Source organism: Chlorocebus sabaeus, chromosome 13 (assembly GCF_047675955.1).
Source record: "Chlorocebus sabaeus isolate Y175 chromosome 13, mChlSab1.0.hap1, whole genome shotgun sequence".
NCBI classification, from domain to species: domain Eukaryota; kingdom Metazoa; phylum Chordata; class Mammalia; order Primates; family Cercopithecidae; genus Chlorocebus; species Chlorocebus sabaeus.
The window spans coordinates 19,801,312-19,821,745 of record NC_132916.1 but is presented as its reverse complement, the minus strand read 5'-3'; the positions used below and the strand labels follow the sequence as shown (position 1 = coordinate 19,821,745).

Genomic DNA, 20,434 nt, shown 5'->3' with positions numbered 1-20,434 from the left:
GTGAAAATAATCTGACTTTTCTAAGATTTTGCTTTCCTGCCTTGAGTAATTATTTAAATATCTGTGAGATTTTCTTTTATTTGTGCTATTTCCAGAACGAAACAGAGGTATTTAGAAGAAACCATTTCCCACAGGGCCTTTGAACCGTTTACCTAAGTCAAGTGTAATGAGAAACATCACCAAATGCACCATGGGGTTTATTGTTAGATAATAAAAGGCTTTGAAAACCTCCTAGACCCTAAAGCTGCCTGGAATGGATGATTTATGTTCATATGCTACTTGAGCATGTTGTTTTGGAGTGCATGGTTAGGCCTATGGCTAATGGCAGTGGTACCATTCAACAAGATTCTGGGTCTTCAGAATAGTTCAAAGTTTTACCACTTCTCTCTGGATAAGCCATCTTTTTGACCTTTGAGTAAATTATAAACTTGTTTTCAGATTGTGTCCAAATGGTCACAGGTACTTTGATAATTCTTACTGTAGCTGCCAATAAATAATACTCATCTTAAAAAAGACATCATTCTGGCAGGGCATGGTGGCTCACACCTGTAATCCCAACATTTGGGAGGCCAAGGCAGGCGGATCATTTGAGATCAGGAGTTTGAGACCAGCCTGGCCAACATGGTGAAACTGGTTTCTATTAAAAATACAAAAATTGGCCGGGCGTGGTGGCGGGTGCCTGTAATCCCAGCTACTCAAGAGGCTGAGGCAGGAGAATTGCTTGAGCCTGGGAGGTGGAGGTTGCAGTGAGCAGAGATCACACCATTGCACTCCAGCCTGGGCAACACAGTGAGACTCCATCTCAAAAAAAAAAAAAAGTGTCATTTCATTGTCAACCCTTTTTTGCTGGTCTGTGCCCTGAACAGGTGATGTGATAGGGGTGCAAAGAGGGTGAGCATTGTCCTTTACCTCAGCAAGTGTGTGGCCTGGTAGGCGAGACAGGCACGTCAGAACGCTTATCATGAAGCCATCTGAAAAATTCTAGAATAATCATGTAATCAATGCTCTAGATATCAGGGAGGGAGTACAGAAATCTGCCGGGAGAAGTGGAGGAAGGTAATGAACAAAAATCACAGTTCCATAAGCTCCCATAGAAAAAGAAATTAGAGGACCCAGCGCAGTGGCTCGTGTCTGTAATTCTAGCACTTTGGGAGGCCGAGGCGGGCAGATCACAGGGTCAGGAATTTGAGACCAGCCTGGCCAACATGGTGAAACCCCGTCTCTACTAAAAATACAAAAGTTAGCCAGGTGTGGTGGCACATGCCTGTAGTCCCAGCTACTCAGGAGGCTGAGGCAGGAGAATTGCTTGAACCTGGGAGGCGGAGGTTGCAGTGAGAAGAGAGGAGACGGGAGGAGAGGAGGAGAGGGGAGGAGGAAAGAGAGGAGAAAAATAAAGAAAGAAAGAGGAAAGCAAGAAAGAAAGAAAGGAGAAAAGAAAAGAAAAGAGAGAAAGAAAGAAAGAGAAATTAGATTACCTTGGTGCTCATTCTTTTCTATATCACCATTGATGATTTGGAATCTGAGCTAAAGATACTGGGGGAAAAACTAAACCAAATTTTGATACCAAATGCAAGAAGGAGGTGAAATTAGTTGTTTTTTATTGTAGCTCTCCTTTTATTGCTCCCAATAAATACTTCCTACTTTGTGATTTTCCCGAATTGTATTAGTTGGCCGAAAGCTGAGCAGTCCTGTGTTTCTAATTAAGAATTGGATGGTTAGCTGGAGTTTTGAGGAGGTCATCTCTGGGCGTGTCTGCTTTTGGCTTTCCTGGGCAGCTATGCTTGCATATCCTTGGGAATGAAAATGTAATCCTTCATGTGACACAGTTTAGGTAAACCACTTAGTCCTTTGCAAACAACAAATGCTCAGTACGGTACTTAAATGACACCATATTTGATGCCACAGTTTCTTTTCAGGCTCTTCTAAGATTGTGATGCCTGTGAGCTTTTAACTGCCCTTACTGAGGTTGTATCCAAGAAAAGAGAAAGTTGACCCCGAGCAGAAGTATTAATGTCTTTGTATAACTTTCAGTCTTCACGTTGACCCCACTGGAAATCTGCTATTTAGACAGATGCAGAGGTGACTGATAAGCCAGGGTTGTGTGGCTTCAGGAGTCTTAGGTTTCTTCCATGCAGCAGTGTCAGGAAAGGCTCACCAGCTCCTGGCCACAGCAGGTACCAGCGACCTCCTTGTGCTGAATCCGCCGACCACTCTCGGTCCTCATCCTGCTTCCTGCCTCAGTGGCATTTGAGTTTCCTGTTCTGGAAACAGTCTCATCCTTGGCCTCCTTCTGAGACTTCCTATCATGTTCGGCCTTCTTCTCCAGGGTCTTCTTATTTTTTATTTTTTGTATTTTTAGAGACAGGGTCTCACTTTATTACTCAGGCTGGTCTCAAACTCCCTGGCTCAAGCAATCCTTTTACCTTGGCCTCCCAAAGTGCTAGGATTACAAGCATGAACCACTGCACACAGCCGGGTTCTCTTATTTTATACTTTGCCTTCCTAGTTTCCTTTTGGACTCTCTTCTTCTGGCAACTCATTACAAGCAAATGTACTTAACTCTTCTGTCCTTATCCCTTTTGTCACTTGCTGCACTGTCCTTGGGTGATCTTACCCATTCCATGCTTTAAATGGCTAATTATAGTTATGATTTCCATCCATGGAGAACCTGGGTAAGTCAGATGGCTGGCTTTGCCTCCCAGCTCTCTGCTGCTTACTAGCTGTGTGACTGTGGGCAAGTTGCTTCAACTCTGTGCCTCAGTTTCCTCATCTATCAAGTTAGGGTACAAATAATTAACCCCATAAATATGAAGCGTATCACCTCTCCTGTTAACTGCCCCAATCCACTCTGAGTTTTATCTGGTTAACATTTATTAATTTGTCAGGTCTCACCTAAGATGTTACCTCCTACAGGAAACATTCCCAGATGTTCAAATCTAGTTAGATCCTTTTTCCATGTCCCCTTATAATTCAGTCTGACTACCCTACTTCCCTGTCTTAGTGTTTGTCACATTTATCACAACTGCTGATGTATTCAGATCAGCTGGAAGCTCGTGAGGGTAGAGATGGAGTCTGACTGGGTCATCATGTGTCCCTAGGGTCTAGCTCAGTGCCTGGCACATAGCAGTACTTGATAAATACTGGCCGAGTGAATGACTCATGGAATTGCAGGGTGCGATGACGCCTCTAAAGGCATTCCTTCTTTGCGGTTACATCCCTAGGTTTTGTAGGTTAGAAAACTCTATTAGATTTGTTGTGGTTGGGTATCCTTGACAACGTGGCTCACAGTAACTCATGGAAGACCAAATTGTAAACCCAAATGACAGCCTTTAAAATTTTTAACGATGCTTATGGTGTTCTAAAGAACAATTTTATGAGGCCTTACTTACTATTGTAATAGGCTCTCTTCAACACCTAATACTGTGATGTTATGAACATGGGAACATTTGGCTTTGCAAAGTGTTGTCATCAGCAATAAGCTTCTCAAGAGCAGAAGTTTCCGCTGTAGTATGCACAGGGGCTGTGGACTTTTTGACTATTTGAAGGACTGTCATATGGAAAGGGATCAGGCTTAGTGTGTAGGACTCCAAGAGCTAGGACACAACAAGAATGCAGATGCCTTCTCTTTAGAACAAAGAACTTTCGAACTATAACAGCTGTCTGGAAATGAGTGGGCCACCCCGGAGGTCATGACCTTATCACCATGTGTGTTCAAGCATGGCAGGGAGAAGCCCTGGGCAGGGATATCTGGAAGGAGAAGGACAAGTGGGGACTTCAGGGTCCCTTCTAATCCTGAGAGTCTGGCAGTGCCCTACTCACCCAAGGACCATTGAGCTAGGCCCTGTGCCCACACCCTGCCCCAATAAATGGCTCAGGAAGAACAAGTGCCACATACTCATTGGCAAGATATGCCACCATCAGCTTAATTATTTAAACCGTTTTGACAAATGGTTTTATGGCCTTTCTTGAAATTGATGTTGTTATTAGCACTGCCCAATAACTTTTCCTTTTTGGTCTCTTGGTAAAGGTGTGTCTGTATCTTGACTTTAGCTTATGCCTGGCCTGTGTGATGGGGTAGACCATAATAGCCTGAGAAATTAAATTCTGGAGCGCATTTTGGAATGAGCACCCCCAGATTCGATTCTAGTGTCTTAGGCTGGTTTTGCATTGATTGTCTGGGAAATATTATAAAATTCACTTTCTCCTCCCGGACTCAGGATTACACCCACCCCTCTTGGAGAAGGGAAGAGCACAGTTACCATTGGGCTTGTGCAGGCGCTGACCGCACACCTGAATGTCAACTCCTTTGCCTGTCTGAGGCAGCCTTCCCAAGGACCGACGTTTGGAGTGAAAGGTACTGTCTTTAACAACTAGTGTACTTTTCAGGGCAAAGTTGGGGGGAGCAAATTGTAAAAAGAACATTGTCAACAGATAAAGAGTTAAGACTTTTCAGGGGACTTGATACATTTCTTCGCTGCGCACTCAGTACATAGTGGTCGCCCCACGTTGGTCCCCCTGGGCATGGAAGTGAGCAGTGGGAGCTGCCAGGGCTTCACTGGACGCCTCGGGAGTCAGTTCCTGAGGCTGTGTTGCTCAAGGCTCCCACCTCAGTGCAGTCTCCCATTTCATCAGGACCTTCTTTGCCAAGTGATCTTGAAACACGGCCATCCATATCGGTGTTTGATCATCCCAGTCTCGGGAAAGGTCTTTCCCTCTGCTTTAGTCTCGGCTCACTGGAGTTGCTGTGTGGGGCCCGCAGAGCTCTCTGGAGACGGACTGGCTGTGGACGGCGAGTCGTGATGAAATTCCTCTTTGGCTGTGGTTGGGCTGGGATCTGGCACTTTCCCATTTGTGACTCTTTCTTCCTTGATTTATCATGAAATCATTCCTTAACTCACTTTACGATGGTATTTATTGCTGCAATTACAGTTTGTCTTTGGCACTTCATGATTTTTTAAGAATATTATATTTCTATTACTGTTACACATATTAAAAACGTATCTCGTTAAGTACTGATAACTCAGAGTGTCATGCATCGTGTAGCGGAATGGACACTAGGGTTGGAGCGAGGAGGCCGAGGTTTTGGTCACAGCTGTGTTTCCTACCGCGATGTGACCCTTGACCACTTGAGCCAGTCACAGCCTCTCGGAGCCGCATCTCTAAAAGTCCAAAATGCTGAGAGCGGCACCAGGCTCACCCAGTTGTTGTGAGGATCAAATGAGAAAGCAGGTAAAGAATGAGGGCTACTGCCAAATGATACACACATGGGTGGTGCTGTTACTGCTTTAGGAAAGAGGAGTCCTTTTTACTTTAACAACCAACATTTTTAGGGATATGCAGCATGACAAATCTCACATACTATTATCTGAAATAAATTGAAGTTTACAATTTATTCATTTGAGATGGTTATGCGGTGGGTTTTTGTTTTTGTTTTTGTTTTTTTGAGACAGAGTCTCACTCTGTCGCCCAGGCTGGAGTGCAATGGTGCAATCTCAGCTCACTTCAACCTCCGCCTCCCAGTTACACGTGATTCTCCTGCCTCAGCCTCCCAAGTAGCTGGGACTACAGGCGCCCATGACCATGCCTAGCTAATTTTTGTATTTTTAATAGAGGTGGGGTTTCACTGTTTTGGCCAGGCTGGTCTCGAACTCCTGACCTCAAGTGATCCACCCGCCTCAGCCTCCCGAAGTGCTGGGTTTACAGGCATGAACCACCTCGCCCAGCCACAGTGTATTTTTTTTAAACAAAGTTTTCTCAGATGTGAAATCATGTACAATTGATTTAGATAAAGTATAGTCACAGAGATCTAATAATAAATTAACAAAATATTCTCATATCCTGGTATGTTTTACAGTAATGACATCTGCTCTATTTTTACCTTTTTTTTTTCTTTTAAGCAAAGAAACAGAGGTATAGTTAAAGTGTCAACTTTTTTTCTTTTTTTCTATTCTGCTTGGATATAACCATTAGTGTCTCACTGCTTTTTGTTACTTCATCTTGGGTGTGACGCCTCTCTGTTGGGTTTGGGGAGCTGTGTCCCTTGGGCTGTGTCCATCGTGGCAGCTGTACTTGGTGACCCGTTTGAAATGCCACTTGCTCTGTTGTTTAGGAGGAGCCGCGGGTGGTGGATACGCCCAGGTCATCCCCATGGAGGAGGTAAGACCTTGAAGAGATGCGCGTCAGCTATCACTGTGTCTCCTTCTGACATCTTGTCTCCGCTCCCATCCACACAGGCCCACAGACCCTCCTCCACAATCCCAAAGTCTTTAAGGCTCTGAAACCCCAAAATGTTTACATAACTCACGCAGTGGCAAACCCTATTATTGACTGTGATGAGCTATAATTATATGGATTTTGTATGTGCTACTTGGCGTGAATATTCACATACATTGCTGTAGAAAAATTATTTTTGATTAGCAGGTGCTGACCTAGCCCCTGCTTGGGGTGTTTTACAAATAAACTACATGTAAATCATACTGCCTTCCTAAACTCCAAAATATTCTGAACCCTAAAACCCTGCTGGTCTTGCGGGTCTGGATGAGAGAATGTGGGTCTGTGCCTCTCTCCATCTCCCGTACTGCCGAGTTCACGAAGACTTCACGCTTCCCCTCTGTCAGTTCAGGCTCCAGTGTGTGCCTCGGCAGCACAGATACTAAAACTGGAATGACACAGAGAGGATTCGCATGGTCCCTGCACGAGGATGACACACAGATTTGTGAAGTGTCCCATTAAAAACAAAAGACTCCAAAATAAAAGAGTTCCAGAGGAAAATGGGCAAAAAGAACTGACGTGGTTAATTCCCACTTCTCTAAGAACTCCCCCTTCGTTCCGCATAACCTCTTCTTTGTCGCCTGTGACTAACCAGGGACCAGTTCTTTTCATTTCCACTGTCTGCATCCACCTCATCATTCAGGGCCTGGGCAATCTTCCAAAACCCAAATCTGAGCAGGTCACTTTCCTGTTCTGTCATTTCTGCCGTTGCCTGTCACCCTCCAGCACAGCACAGGAGGTCCTCGTGGGTGGCTGCTCCTGCTTCCCTGTCCGCAGGTCCCCGCCTGCCTTCTTTCTACCGTGTCAAGCTCCTTACAGACTCTTTTTTTTTTTCTTTTTGAGACAGAGTTTTGCTTTGTTGCTCAGGCTGGAGTGCAGTGGCATAATCTCGGCCCACTGCAACCTCCACCTCCCAGGTTCAAGCAATTCTCATGCCTCATTCTCCTGAGTAGCCGGGATTACAGGCAACTACCACCATGCCTGACTGATTTTTTGTATTTTAGTAGAGATGGGGTTTTACCGTGTTGGCCAGGCTGGTCTCGAACTCATGAGCTCAGGCAGTCCGCTGGTCTTGGCCTCCCAAAGTGCTAGGATTACAGGCGTGAGCCACTGTGCCCAGCCCTTGCAGACTCTTTTCCTGTTCTCTCTCGGTTCCAGGATTTACCCATGCCTGGAACATTCTTCCTCTTCTGTCCTCTTTACCCAGCTTAGGGGTTTTGTCAAGGTTCTTCTCTACCCCACAGACTCCCTCTGTGTTTATGGCTATCTGGTTCAGTTGGCTGTGGCGAGTCGTGGGCCTTTCTTGAGGTCTCAGGTCCCAGCATTGAGCAGAGTACCCAGCACATAGTAGGAACTCACTAGAAAGTATTTGTTGACTTTGTTAAAGGAATGGAAGTGTTTACCCAGGGAGGTCTGAGTGTCAGGGAAGCTAAAGAGAAAATCAGTATAAACTTCAAGTACTGGGAGTGGCAGTGAGAAAGAGTAGTCCGAGGCACTGCAGAGAAAAATCGTCCCGGGCCTCAGGTCAGAATGGGGATGGGCACATTCACAAGCCAGACCCAGAACCAGGAGGCCAAATTAGAGGTGGCATACAAGGGGCATACACAGGGGAATGGCTCGGGTTTAGCCAGCAAATTGGAAGGACATTGGTGTCCCACTGGTTTAAGGCATCAGCTATATGGCTTGGAGGAGAGAGCTACTTTTTTATTTTATTTTATTTTATTTTATTTTATTTTATTTTATTTTATTTTTTGAGATGGAGTCTCGCTCTGTCACCCAGGTTGGAGCACAATGGTGCGATCTTGGCTCGCTGCAACCTCTGCCTCCCAGATTCGAGTGATTCTCCTGCCTCAGCCTCCTGAAAAGCTGGGATTACAGGTGCCTGCCACCATGCCCAGCTAATTTTTGTATTTTAATAGAGACAGAGTTTCACCATGTTGGTCAGGCCAGTCTTGAACTCCTGTCCTCAGGTAATCCACCCGCCTCCGCCTCCCAGAGTGCTGGGATTACAGGCATGAGCCACCACGCCTGGCCAAGAGGATTACCTTATGAGGGTGGAGTGGGCCAGACACACTCGGGCAAGTTTGTTCGTTGAAGTTGAGTGCCTCCAGTCTCTTCTTCGTCTGTATCCTCCCAACTCTGAGCACTATGCCTGACACTTAGGGGATGTTTGTTGACTGAGTGCCAGGCACAGACAATATGTACTGGACGGAACATAATAAATCACCATAGGGGAAAATGTTAGAATAAATTCCAGATGGACTGAGGAATTGAAAGTGAAAGCACTATGACTGGAAGGATGAGAAGGAGCCAGCCTTGTGAAGAATGAGGGAGAGCATTCAGCCAGTGGGAACTGCTGGTGGGAAAGCCCTGAGGCAGGAAAGGGTGTGTCCTGTTCAGGGAAGTGGAGGACACCAGGCTGGCTGGGGCCCCGTGGGCCAGCGGGAGTTGGGGGGTTGAGGTAGAGAAGTGTGCAGGCGCCAGCTCTGTTGGGTAATTGCAATTTGTAGCCAAGAACCTGGATTTTATTTGAAGTGCCAAGGTCAGCCATTGAAGGGATCTTGACAGATAACACAATGCAGATCGAGTTTTATGAAAATCACCCTCTCTTCTGTGTGATGAAGGGACCAGGGGCCTCTCAGTAGACACGATGAATCCGGGAGGAAGACTATGGAAGTAGCCCAGGGAAAGATGGCAGTGGCTTGGCCTAGGATGGGGCAGTGAGGATGGAAAAGAGGAAAAACCAGTTTAAGATTTGTTTGCTGATGTGTGCAGGATTAGATGTTGGGGGTGAGAAAAGGGGAGGATTCAAGGACGACCTCCAGGGTGCTGGCTTGAGCAACTCCGTAGACTGATTTGTTGAGGCAGAGAACGGGAGAGTGATGGTGTGAGGTTGGAACTGTGGAGTGTGGGGTGTGGTGGAGGGTGGGAGTCAGGAGGGAGTCAGTGTAGAGGCCTATGAAACACGCAGGTGGACATCAAGTAGACGGCTGGAAAGAAAAACTTACATTCCAGTTGTGAAATGGCCAAAGGGTTCAATAGAAACATCAGAAAAGAAATATTAACTAAATGCGTATTCATCTTCACCAATCATCAAGTAAATAAATCTACATTAAAACCACTATCAGGCCAGGCACGGTGGCTCATGCCTGTAATCCCAGCACTTTGGGAGGCCAAGGTGGTCAGATCACTGAGGTTAGGAGTTGGAGACCAGCCTGACCAACATGGGAAACCCCGTCTGCAATAAAAATACAAAAATAAGCTGGGTGTGGTGGCAGGCGCCTGTAATCCCAACCACTCGGGAGGCTGCGGCAGGAGGATCACTCAAACCTGAGAGGCAGAGGTCGCAGTGAGCCGAGATCACGCCACTGCACTCCAGTCCGGGCAACAAGAGCGAGACTCCATCTCTAAATAAATAAATAAATAAATAAATAAAAATAAAACTACTACTATCAGTTACCATTTTACTTGTCAAGTTGACAAAATTGGATTTTTCAAAAAAGTTATGATACCAAATTTTGGCAAAGAAATTGAAATGGACTCCCACACACTGCTGGGAAGTGTATGTTGATAAAAACACTTCTGGGAGAAGGGTAGAAATACATATTAAGTACTTTACCGTGCATATCCTTTGGCCCAAATAAATTCATTTTTAGTGCACCCTAAGGAAAAAATGAATATATGAGAAAATAGATCATTTTAAATTAAATATACCCTCACATAGTTTATAACATTAAAAAATGGGGGGGTAATAATAGGACCTCAAGTTAACTATATTTTGAAGACTACTTAATGATGTAAAAATGCTAGCTATATTGAGAGTGGAAGAGCTAAAGTGTAAACTGTTATGGTATTATGATTCCAACATTTAAAAGTATAAATATATATTTATAAAATATATATATACACATATGTAATTTTTCATGTTTTCTCCAGTTAGCATTATTTTATGTTATAAAGTAAAATTTTAACAAGAAAATATTTAACCTTCCAAGAAATTAAGGAAATGCAGCTTTAAAAAGAATAACACTTTGTCAACTATTAAATTATTTCTTAGTCTAAAAGTTACTTTATTTCTGAAGTAACTGATCTACTACTAGTGTTTTGCGGATGACACTTCATCCCTTTGAAAAAGCAATTTGGTGATATTATCAAGACCCCAATGGCCGGCTGCAGTGGCTCACACCTGTAATCCCAGCACTTTGGGAGGCTGAGGCGGGTGGATCACAAGGTCAGGAGTTCAAGACCAGCCTGGCCAACATGGTGAAACCACATGTCTACTAAAAATACAAAAATTAGCCAGGCATGGTGGCGGCCGCCTGTAGTCCCAGCTACTCAGGAGGCAAGAGAATTGCTTGAACCCGGAGGCAATGGTTGCAGTGAGCCGAGATCATGCCACTGCACTCCAGCCTAGGTGAAAGAGCAAAACTCCATCTCAAAAAAAATAAAATAAAACAAAAATACTTCATCCCTTTCAAAAAGCAATTTGGTGATATTATCAAGATCCCAAGGACCAGGTGCGGTGGCGCACACCTGGAATCCTAGCACTTTGGGAGGCTGAAGCAAGAGGATCACTTGAGCCCAGCAGTCTGAGACCAACCGGGGCAACATAGTGAGACTGCATCTCTACAAAAAAAAAGGAAAGAAAGAGAGCTCTTTTAACCTAGTAACTACTCTCCTGAAAATATATTACTCATTAGCAATTAATTTTTTTAAAAAAAGGAAAAGCTATTTGTGTGTATTCTTTATAACTGTGGCCTTCCTTGTAAAAGTGAACATTTGGTAGTAGCGTATGTATCCAGCCTGAAACTTTTGGTACATCTACCATATACAGCTTCTATAAACTATACACAAGATTATTATAGAAAAAGTTTTGTGAAAAAGGAAACTTGGAAGTTTGTAGGAAACTGATTCTACACTTGATAATCATGTGTGCTCATGAGACTGGAAGGAAAATAACAAAATGAGTAGAGTCATGAGGGTAAAATACTTTATTTCTCCAAAATTCTGTGATATTTCATATTATTTTATTGTTACCATTTATTTTATGCCCTGCTTCATTCCAAAGTATATTTGATATGATACTGTTTTCTAGATAATAAAACAAGGAAGAAACGTAAAGTGAGTGACTGTAAGGAGATTCATTATTAAATTCATCAGAATGTTTTGCCTTAACCTGAGGATGGAAGAATTTATGATCTGAGCGATTGCTCAAAGGTTCTTTGTTGTCACGTGGAAGACTTTGACCTTGATTTTCTGATTTAGGCGTTCCTATAGACTCAGCTCATCATAAGGATGTGTAATTTGCATGCTATTTTATTCAGTCCTTAAATTCCATAGTTGTTTAAAACAAATAGGAAGATGTCTTAGCCGGGCACAGTGGCCCAGGAGCTCATTACCAACTTAGGCAACATAGCAAGACCCCCGTCTCTACAGAAAATTCAAAAATTAGCCAGGCACAATGGTGTGCACCTATAGTCCCAGCCTACTCAATAGGCTGAGGTGAGAGGATTGCTTGAGCCCAAGAGTTTGAGGATACAGTGAGCTATGATAACGCCACTGCACTCCAGTCTGGGTGACAAAGCAAGACCCTATTTCTGAAAATAAGTAAATAGATATCTTATTTCTCTAGTTCAACCTTCACTTGACTGGAGACATCCACGCCATCACCGCTGCCAATAACTTGCTGGCTGCCGCCATCGACACAAGGATTCTTCATGAAAACACCCAAACAGATAAGGTGAGAAGGATGCCTTGCTAGCCATTTTGGATATTGTATCCTGGAATTCCTGGATTCTTAGGGAGTTTGTGGAAAGATTTCAGGTGTCTGCAAACTCTGAAATGTTACTCAATTTAATTTTGTGATTTTTACATATGTCCCTATTTCCTGAGGAGAAGGAGCCATCGTTTGGTCAGATTCTCAAATGGGTTTCTGGGCACTGCCAAGTTATTGGGAGAATTGTAGTGTGTTGTAAAAGCCGAACATTCTCTGAGATGAGGCCTTAGTTTTAAAGATGGTAGGTAGACCAGTTCTCTTCATTCTGGTCGTAGGTCCAATCTCTAATCTATTCTAAGGGGATTGGACAGATGTCGTTTTTAGACTAATGTTATGTGGAGCTATTTTAGATGTGCTGAAAAGATGGCAGGGACCCTTATTGGGCTTCATGTGCGTGTAGGTTAAGAGTTAAACTACACCCCCAAAGGGGACAGCCCACCAGAAGCTAATTCCTCACAGACATGGGACATAGATAAAAGAGGTACTTTCTGGCATGTTTTACAACAAGGGTCCTCACTTTCTTAAAGTAGTTCCTTAGTGAGTCTTTGCTCCATAATCCAGATACATCTTCATTTGGTAGTTGTAGCGATATAGATCAAGAAATATATTTATGCCAACTCTTTGCAATGTGTGTTATTTCAGATCTCGTCAGTTTTATGAAAATGACAGAATTTAAGTCAACATTGTTTATATTAGCCCGCAAATTTTAACAGGGTCTTTTATCTAAATAGTTTGGTTATAAATGCAATGAATTTTTGTCATATCCTGTGACTTGTCCAAGTTCATGGACGATTAACTTTTGTGTGGTCTCATTTTTGTTTTGTGTTTTTAGGCTCTGTATAATCGACTGGTTCCTTTAGTGAATAGTGTCAGAGAATTTTCAGATATTCAACTTGCTCGGCTGAAAGTAAGTTTCCAGTTAGCAATTCTTTAAAAACAAAAGGTCCTAGAAGCACGTCAGAAAGATTGTCAAAGCCTGAAATTTTCAACTTGATTTGATTTTGGTTTTCAGGTATCCTTTTGGGTGTTAAACTCTATAGAGACCGAACACTGAAGCAAAGAGAGCGTAGTGGTCGTAGCCTGAACCCTGGTTCTACTCGAAAGAGCCAGGTGGACAAATTAATTAACCTTTTTCGGTCTCAGATTCTTCATCTATGAAATGAGAGGACTGTTTTGCTAATTTATGAGTACCCTAGTCAACTGACAAGTTAGCTGGGCATAGGAGCACATACATACCTGTAGTCCAAGCTACTCATGATGCTTGCTTGTGAGAGGTTTGCTTGAGCCAAGGTTATAGCGCACCATGATGGCGCCTGTGAATAGCCACTGCATGCCTGCCTGGGCAACACAGCAAGATCCCATCTTTAAAAAAAAATAACAAATTAGGATTTTTGGTGAGTCCTTCTCTTTCTAAAGTGAAATATTTTTATGAAATTTGTTAAATTTCTAGGAAATTATAAGATAACCTTTGAAAACTCATCTATCTCATTTATGGCTTTTTGTTTTGTTGTGTTGTATTTTTTGAGATAGAGTTTTACTCTTGTTGCCCAGGCTGGAGTGCAGTGGCATGATCTCGGCTCACTGCAACCTCCGCCTCTCTGGTTCAAGTGATTCTCCTGCCTCAGCCTCCCAAGTAGCTGTGATTACAGACATGCACCACTGTGCCCACCTACTTTTTGTATTTTCAGTAGAGATGGGATTTCACCATGTTGGCCTGGCTGGTCTCAAATTCCTGACCTCAGGTGATCCATCTACCTTGGCCTCCCAAAGTGCCAGGATTACCGGCGTGAGCCACTGCGCCCAGCCTCATCTACGTTTTTGTTGCAGCAAACACTACAATTATACTTGCGTATGCCATCTTAATTCTTAAAACCTGTCTTATCTTTTTTTCTGATGCCATTTGCTGCCTCTGGTCTTCTAATCATATTGCTTGCTACTGGCTCTGTTTCAGAGACTAAAAAATAACCCTAAATGGTATATGCCACTGGTTGGCATTAAGTGGTTTTAAAAATTCACCTCCTGCCTCTTATTGAACCAAGTTCAGTGTGTTGAAGTAGTGAGTAATTCCATCCTCAGCAGCTATAACAACATGCAGTTTCTGTTTCACAGAACTTTTTTATGCTTCATCATTAAAAATCACTTTTTTTTTTTTTTTTTTGTGACAGTCTTGCTCTGTTGCCCAGGCTAGAGTGCAATGGTGCGATCTCGGCTCACTGCAACTTCTGCCTCACAGGTTCAAGTGATTCTCCTGCCTCAGCCTCCCAAGTAGCTGGCATTACAGGCATGCACCACCACGCCAGGCTAATTTTGTATTTTTAGCAGAAACAGGGTTCACCATGTTGGCCAGTCTGGTCTCGAACTCCTGACCTCAGGTGATCCGCCTGCTTTGACCTTCCAAAGTGCTGGGATTACAGGCATGAGCCAGCGCGCCTGACCCAGTTTTGTTTTGTTTTGTTTTGTTTTGTTTTGTTTTGTTTTGTTTTTTGAGACGAAGTTTCGCTATGTTGCCCAGGCTGGAGTGCAATGGCACGATTTCAGCTCACTACAACCTCCGCCTCCCAAATTACAGCAATTCTCCTGCTTCAGCCTCCCGAGTAGCTGGGATTGCAGGCATGTGCCACCGTGCCCGGCTAATTTTTGCATTTTTTGTAGAGACAGGGTTGATCCATGTTGGTCAGGCTAGTCTCGAACTCCTGACCTCAGGTGATAGGCCCACCTTGGCCTCCCAAAGTGCCAGTTTAGTTTGTTATAAGGCTTTACTAATCATGGAGAAAATAAAATTAGAGGGATAATTTTGGTGACCCTTTGCTTTCTATTTCTTCTCAAACTTCTCGACTTTTTTCTTTTTAATCATTAGAAACTGGGAATAAATAAGACTGATCCGAGCACACTGACAGAAGAGGAAGTGAGTAAATTTGCCCGTCTCGACATCAACCCATCTACCATCACGTGGCAGAGAGGTGGGTGCTGGGGAGGTGCCAGCAGGCTGATGGCCAGGTGGGGAGGCGTGTTCGAGCCAAAGCTCTTAGATTAAATTCAGAAACTCACAGTTTGATCCCGTCCAATGGTCTTCCCAGTGCTTCACATTCCCACCATTTATTTCAGTTACTATTATCATACCACCCTCCTCCCTTATCCTTGCCTCCAATTAAAACAAAGATTCTGTTCGGGCTCAATCCCATCTACTCCTATGTCTTGCAAATTTCCAGGGAAAATTACCTAATTTTCTCTTCTGTTTCTTTCTCCTTTGGCCACTTGTCTCTATATTAAGAAAAAAAAAAAAAAATCAAACAACCTTTTTTAAAAGATCACGTCTCCCTGGCTTTGTCCTGCTCCTCCACCCACCATCCCACCTTCCGTTCAGTTCCTTACCACCGGCTCTTGGCAGCTCTCTGTGTTTCCAGTGCTGGATTTTCCTCCAAATCTCATATGTGCTTTCACCCACTTAACAAGGTATCCCTCCACCACTTCAAATGCAGCTGGGTGGACTCCCCGTGAGCTCCCCACCACCTCAACTTCCCTGCTTCCCTCTCAGCTGTGATATTCCCTTCCTTCTCCCTCACTGTGCTCAGTCTTATCACTCACTATGGGATGGGACAGAGGGAAATGCACTAAACGGGAAGTCAGGAGCCCTGCACGTGTGTGTGTCCCCTGCCACTGACTCACTGCATGACCTCGAGCAAGTCTCATGCATGTTTTTGGCGTTGGAGATGGAGATGGAGATGGTCACATACGCTGCACAGAAACACGGCAACCACGTTTTATGAACCCTACATGACTATAGAAATGTTCAATGACATGGATCCCTGATCTTTCCTGGATTATTCTCATACTTGTGCCCTCATTTTACCTCTTCATACTCACATTTGAAACATATTTATCAGATGCATATTTTATAGCAGTTCCTGGCTAATAGATTACCTTGCTTCCATTTCCATCCCCCAGTTCAGAGGGTTCACATTAACAGAGATATCCCATTGTGATCAGAGGCCTCCGGTGGCTCCTCACATCCTGGGGGATACAGTTGCCATTGCAGAGCTTGGCCTTCAGGACACCCACAGTGGCTTCCCTCCCTCTGCTCCCTGCCTGCTTTCTAGTCAGGAGGGCCAGCCTCCATCCTGCTGCCAGCCCTAGCTGGGCCGTCTCCATCCTGTCTCCTGCCTAGCCAGTCTTGCCCTCCAAGATGTACCCAGGTCTCGTCCCTTAAGGGAGCTTCCCTTCTGGGAATCCACCCAGCCAGTCCATTAAGAATTTAGTGTTTTCCCACAAACCATGAGGTAGAGAGTCAAAGACCAGAGACTGAGCGCTGGCTCTGCCCTTTATGAGCTGCGCAACTTTGGACAGACTGCTCACTCAGTTTCCTCATCTTCAAAATGGAATCATAATTCCAGCTGCCTTGCTGGGAGGCTTCACTGAAACATGAGCATCCTTTCCAGACCTGAAAGCTCTGCCCACACAATCATCAGAAGTCACTGTGGTGATAGCTGTCCTGGGTAGAGTTTTTTGTTTGTTATTATTTTGAGACAGAGTCTCACTTGCTCTGTCACCTAGGCTGAAGTGCAGTGGCATGATCTTGGCTCAGTACAACCTCTGCCTTACTGGCTCAGTCGATTCTCTTCCCTCAGCCTTACGAGTAGCTGGGATTACAGGCACATACCACCACACATTGCTAATTTTTGTATTTTTAGTAGAGATAGGGTTTCACCATGTTGACCAGGCTGGTCTGGAACTCCTGACCTCAAACGATCTGCCCACCTCAGCCTCCCAAAGTGCTGGGATTACAGGCATGAGCCACTGTGCCTGGCTTGGGTAGTTTTTTTGAGTGTCTTTGTCTCCCAAACTAAACTAAAATCTCCTTGGACACTTTGTGGGTTTTTTTTGTTTTTGTTTTTGTTTTTTTGAGACAGGGCATCATTCTGTCACCCAGGTTGGAGTGCAGTGGTGCAGTCTCTACTCACTGCAAGCTCCGCCTCCCAGGCTCAAGCGATTCTCCTGCCTCAGCCTCCCGAGTAGCTGGGATTCCAGGCATGCGCCACAACACTCAGCTAATTTTCTTATTTTTAGTAGAGATGGGGTTTCATCATGTTGCCCAGACTGGTCTCAAACTCCTGAGCTCAAGTGATCTGCCTGCCTCGGCCTCCCAAAGTACTGGGATTACAGACGTGAACCACCGCACCCAGCCTAGAAACTTTTAAGGATGTATTTTTCATTTTGAAATAAGTAATAACATTATAGAGATTTTGGAAATGTCTCAAAAGAATTTTAAAAACCTTGCTATACTAATAAAACTATTCATAGTTTTTTGTGTGCATCTAGTTTTTTGGTATAACTCTAGTTACAACTTAAGTGTATAGATTTTATATCCTATGAGTTTCCTTCATTTATATCATAAGCATTTTGTATTTTGTTAGCTCTTTGTGGTAATGGCCATTTTAAATACTCTAGAATATTCCTTTGTGGATCAACCACAACTTACTTAAGCAAGGCCTAGTTCTTGAAAACACCAATAGCATTTTAAATAATGAACATGAGTACTTTCAGCATTTTATTGAGAAGCCTACATATTTTCTCTGAAATTTTTTATAACTAGGAAGATTTATTATTAAAATGTCATCCTGTCCAAAATGTATTGTCATCTTTTTTTTTTTTTCAAGGCGTTTGTGATTTCATGTTACTCTTCAAAACTTTTTTGGAGGTTTACTGATGATAGGAAAATCACGAAGGTGGAAATGAATGTATTTTAAACCAAGCATATGGATGTGCTAAAACAGAAAGTTTTATGCCAATTGGTATTCTTCGGTATCTGCTTTGGGGCTCCAGCCTGAGCAGCCATCAGAAACAGGGCAATGGCTTAGACATGGATCTTGGAAGAGAAAGGCTACATCATGTTTTATACCTGGGGCTGGTATGCAGTTGGTTTCTCCCTGGAGCCAGGAAGGACTGAAGTATTTTGTGGTTGTGAATCACTTTTAATGGAAGTGACAACTTTACAAAATTTTTCCAGAAAAAGATTTGAATTCCATTATTGTTCAGGGCACTGAAGTAAAGAAAACTTTATTGCTGTGGACAAGCTACCTGGGTCAGAGGAATTTGGAATATTTGATAAGTAGTTTGGCTCTTATGACCATGAATTAATATCATCAAAAGAATTGAGAACATTTGCTAGTAGAGTTTTTTGGCTTAAACCTAGAACTAATGTAACCCTTGTGATGAGATTGGATCCTTATTTGATTTGACAACTAGAGCGGGACAGTCAGGGTACATGGTGGTGGGAGTGAGACCCTCTTCTCAGGCCATATGTATGTTGTGCCATTTAATGACCACCCCTTCCTTTCAGCCTGTGTACAAAATCTGATAATTGTTTCATGTTTTTTTTGAGACAGAGTCTTACTCTCTTGCCAGGCTGGAGTGCAGGGGTGCGATCTCGGCTCACTACAACCTCCAACTCCCTGGATCAAGCGATTCTTCTGCCCCAGCCTCCCAAGTAGCTGTGACTACAGGCGTGAGCCACCACGCCCAGCTAATTTTTGTATTTTTAGTAGAGACGGGGTTTTACCATGTTGGCCAGGATGGTCTCGATCTCCTGACCTCATGTCATCCACCTGCCTTGGCCTCCCAAAGTGCTGAGATTACAGGCGTAGCCACTGCACCCGGCCGATTGTTGCATCTTATGCCTCATACCGAAAGTTTAAAGGCCTCATGTTCCTGGACTCAGAGTGGAACAAGGAACCCACAGACCTTTCCAGAAATGCTTAACATAAGCAGAAGAAAATGTAGACGTATAGCCATTTTGTTACAGAGCACAATTTTGCACAGATGAGCCTCTGCCTCTCCGAGCATCCGAGTCTTGGGGCCTCACAGGCTTGTCATCTCTCCATCTCCCTTGCGTGCTCATCTCCTGGCCGTGGACCAAGGGCCCACAAGCCTTCCTCAGCCTCAGGGAATCAACCATCAAGTGGCTGGTTCCTTGCCCCAACAGCACTCTAGGGAATCAGTACCATGTCTTCCACTGGAGCCGAAACAGTGGACCTGCCCCTGATTGAACACCTTGTACTGCCAGGCTCTTAGCCAGTATTGGCTGTTTCATCAGCCATTAGGCATACTCTGGATGTTCCTTACGACATAGTCAGCACTGTAGTATAGTCAGCACTGTAGTACTAAAAGGGATGGTTCCGAGCAGAAAATAAGCAAACAGATCTCCCCCTGCTGCCTCCACCCCCACACCCACTGGCACTGTCCTAGCATGCCTTACATCAGAGGCTGGCACTGTCTTCGCTGTATCTCTGTACAGCTGGCTCGGGACTAGGCACAAGTAGCCCCTCAATACATATTCCAGGAGTGCATAAGTGTTTCTTATTCCACCTTTAGTTCTATCGTTCAGAGACCAGGAATTCCATTCTGGATCACTAACTTAGGGTTACTTTCTAGTATCTTTCTTGTGGACTGGAATTTAACCTCCACATTTCTTATGTGTCACTGATGTGTCGCTTATCGGGCCATGTTAAAAGCACAGGTAGGCTTTGGAGGCCATTGATTCTAGGTGATCTTGCCAGACATTTTTTTTTTCTTGTTTTCTCTTTGCTAAATAAAAAACAGCTGAATTTCTCTTGTTGATTTTAAAGAAATTTGATAAAAAGATCCCCTCAATCTGGTGCCAAGATCTTGTATACTACATAGCAGGAAAGATGTTTTTAGTTGATTGACTTTGCACCCCATGTACATCTTGAGAAGAATAGTCATGGCTGACGATACTGTTGAAAAGCAGGCCTTTCATTTTATATATGCTCCGCTTATAGCTGGAAAACTCATAAAGAAGGTTTCTGTGTGTTTATATGAGTGTCAGTTGGTGTTTGTATGAGGGTGTGAGTATGTCTGAGTGTGTGTGAGAGAGAGGGAGCTTGTTATAAAGACTAACAACAGCTGAGTCAGGGAGTAGCCACAAGCCAAGAGGGCAAGCTGGCCTGCTAGTGCTTTGCGTGTGAAAGCAAAGGTTAACTTTCTTCATCCTGCCGATGCCTGCAGTCCCAAATATGTAATTTCCATCACCATTTTCATCAGTGCTATATCGTATACATTGAGTAAAGTGGATCTAAATCGTCAATGTGGACAGCTTGTTATTTGAAGCTGCATAAATTAACAAAGTCAGTGTCCTGGCTTTGTTTTGTTGTATTGGTATTCACTAAACCACACCTAATTTTCACAAAATATAAATAACTGCAATTCTTGTTTTGTTTTGTTCTGAGAGACGGGGTCTTGGCCAGGTGCCTTGGCTCACGCCTGTAATCCCAACACTTTGGGAGGCCGAGGCAGGTGAATCACATGAGGTCTCACAGGAGGTCGAGACCAGCCTGGCCAACATGGCAAAACCCTATCTCTTCTAAAAATACA

The 20,434-nt window shown here is 43.9% G+C and overlaps 1 protein-coding gene and 1 non-coding gene across 8 annotated transcripts in view; both read left to right on the top strand.

The window, feature by feature from the left end:
- MTHFD1L (methylenetetrahydrofolate dehydrogenase (NADP+ dependent) 1 like) overlaps positions 1-20,434 on the top strand; it is a 233,869-nt gene that overhangs the window by 66,278 nt on the left and 147,157 nt on the right. For all 7 annotated transcript variants that reach the window (XM_038001118.2, XM_038001115.2, XM_073022353.1 and 4 more), the window contains 5 exons: positions 4,218-4,354; positions 6,110-6,156; positions 11,903-12,010; positions 12,879-12,953; positions 14,904-15,006. In XM_038001118.2, the coding sequence (XP_037857046.2) occupies positions 4,218-4,354; positions 6,110-6,156; positions 11,903-12,010; positions 12,879-12,953; positions 14,904-15,006 (470 nt within the window). The remainder of the gene's footprint in view (positions 1-4,217; positions 4,355-6,109; positions 6,157-11,902; positions 12,011-12,878; positions 12,954-14,903; positions 15,007-20,434) is intronic.
- On the top strand, positions 6,631-6,735 carry LOC119625441 (U6 spliceosomal RNA). The gene has a single exon (XR_005241641.2). It is a non-coding gene; the product is annotated as a U6 spliceosomal RNA (small nuclear RNA).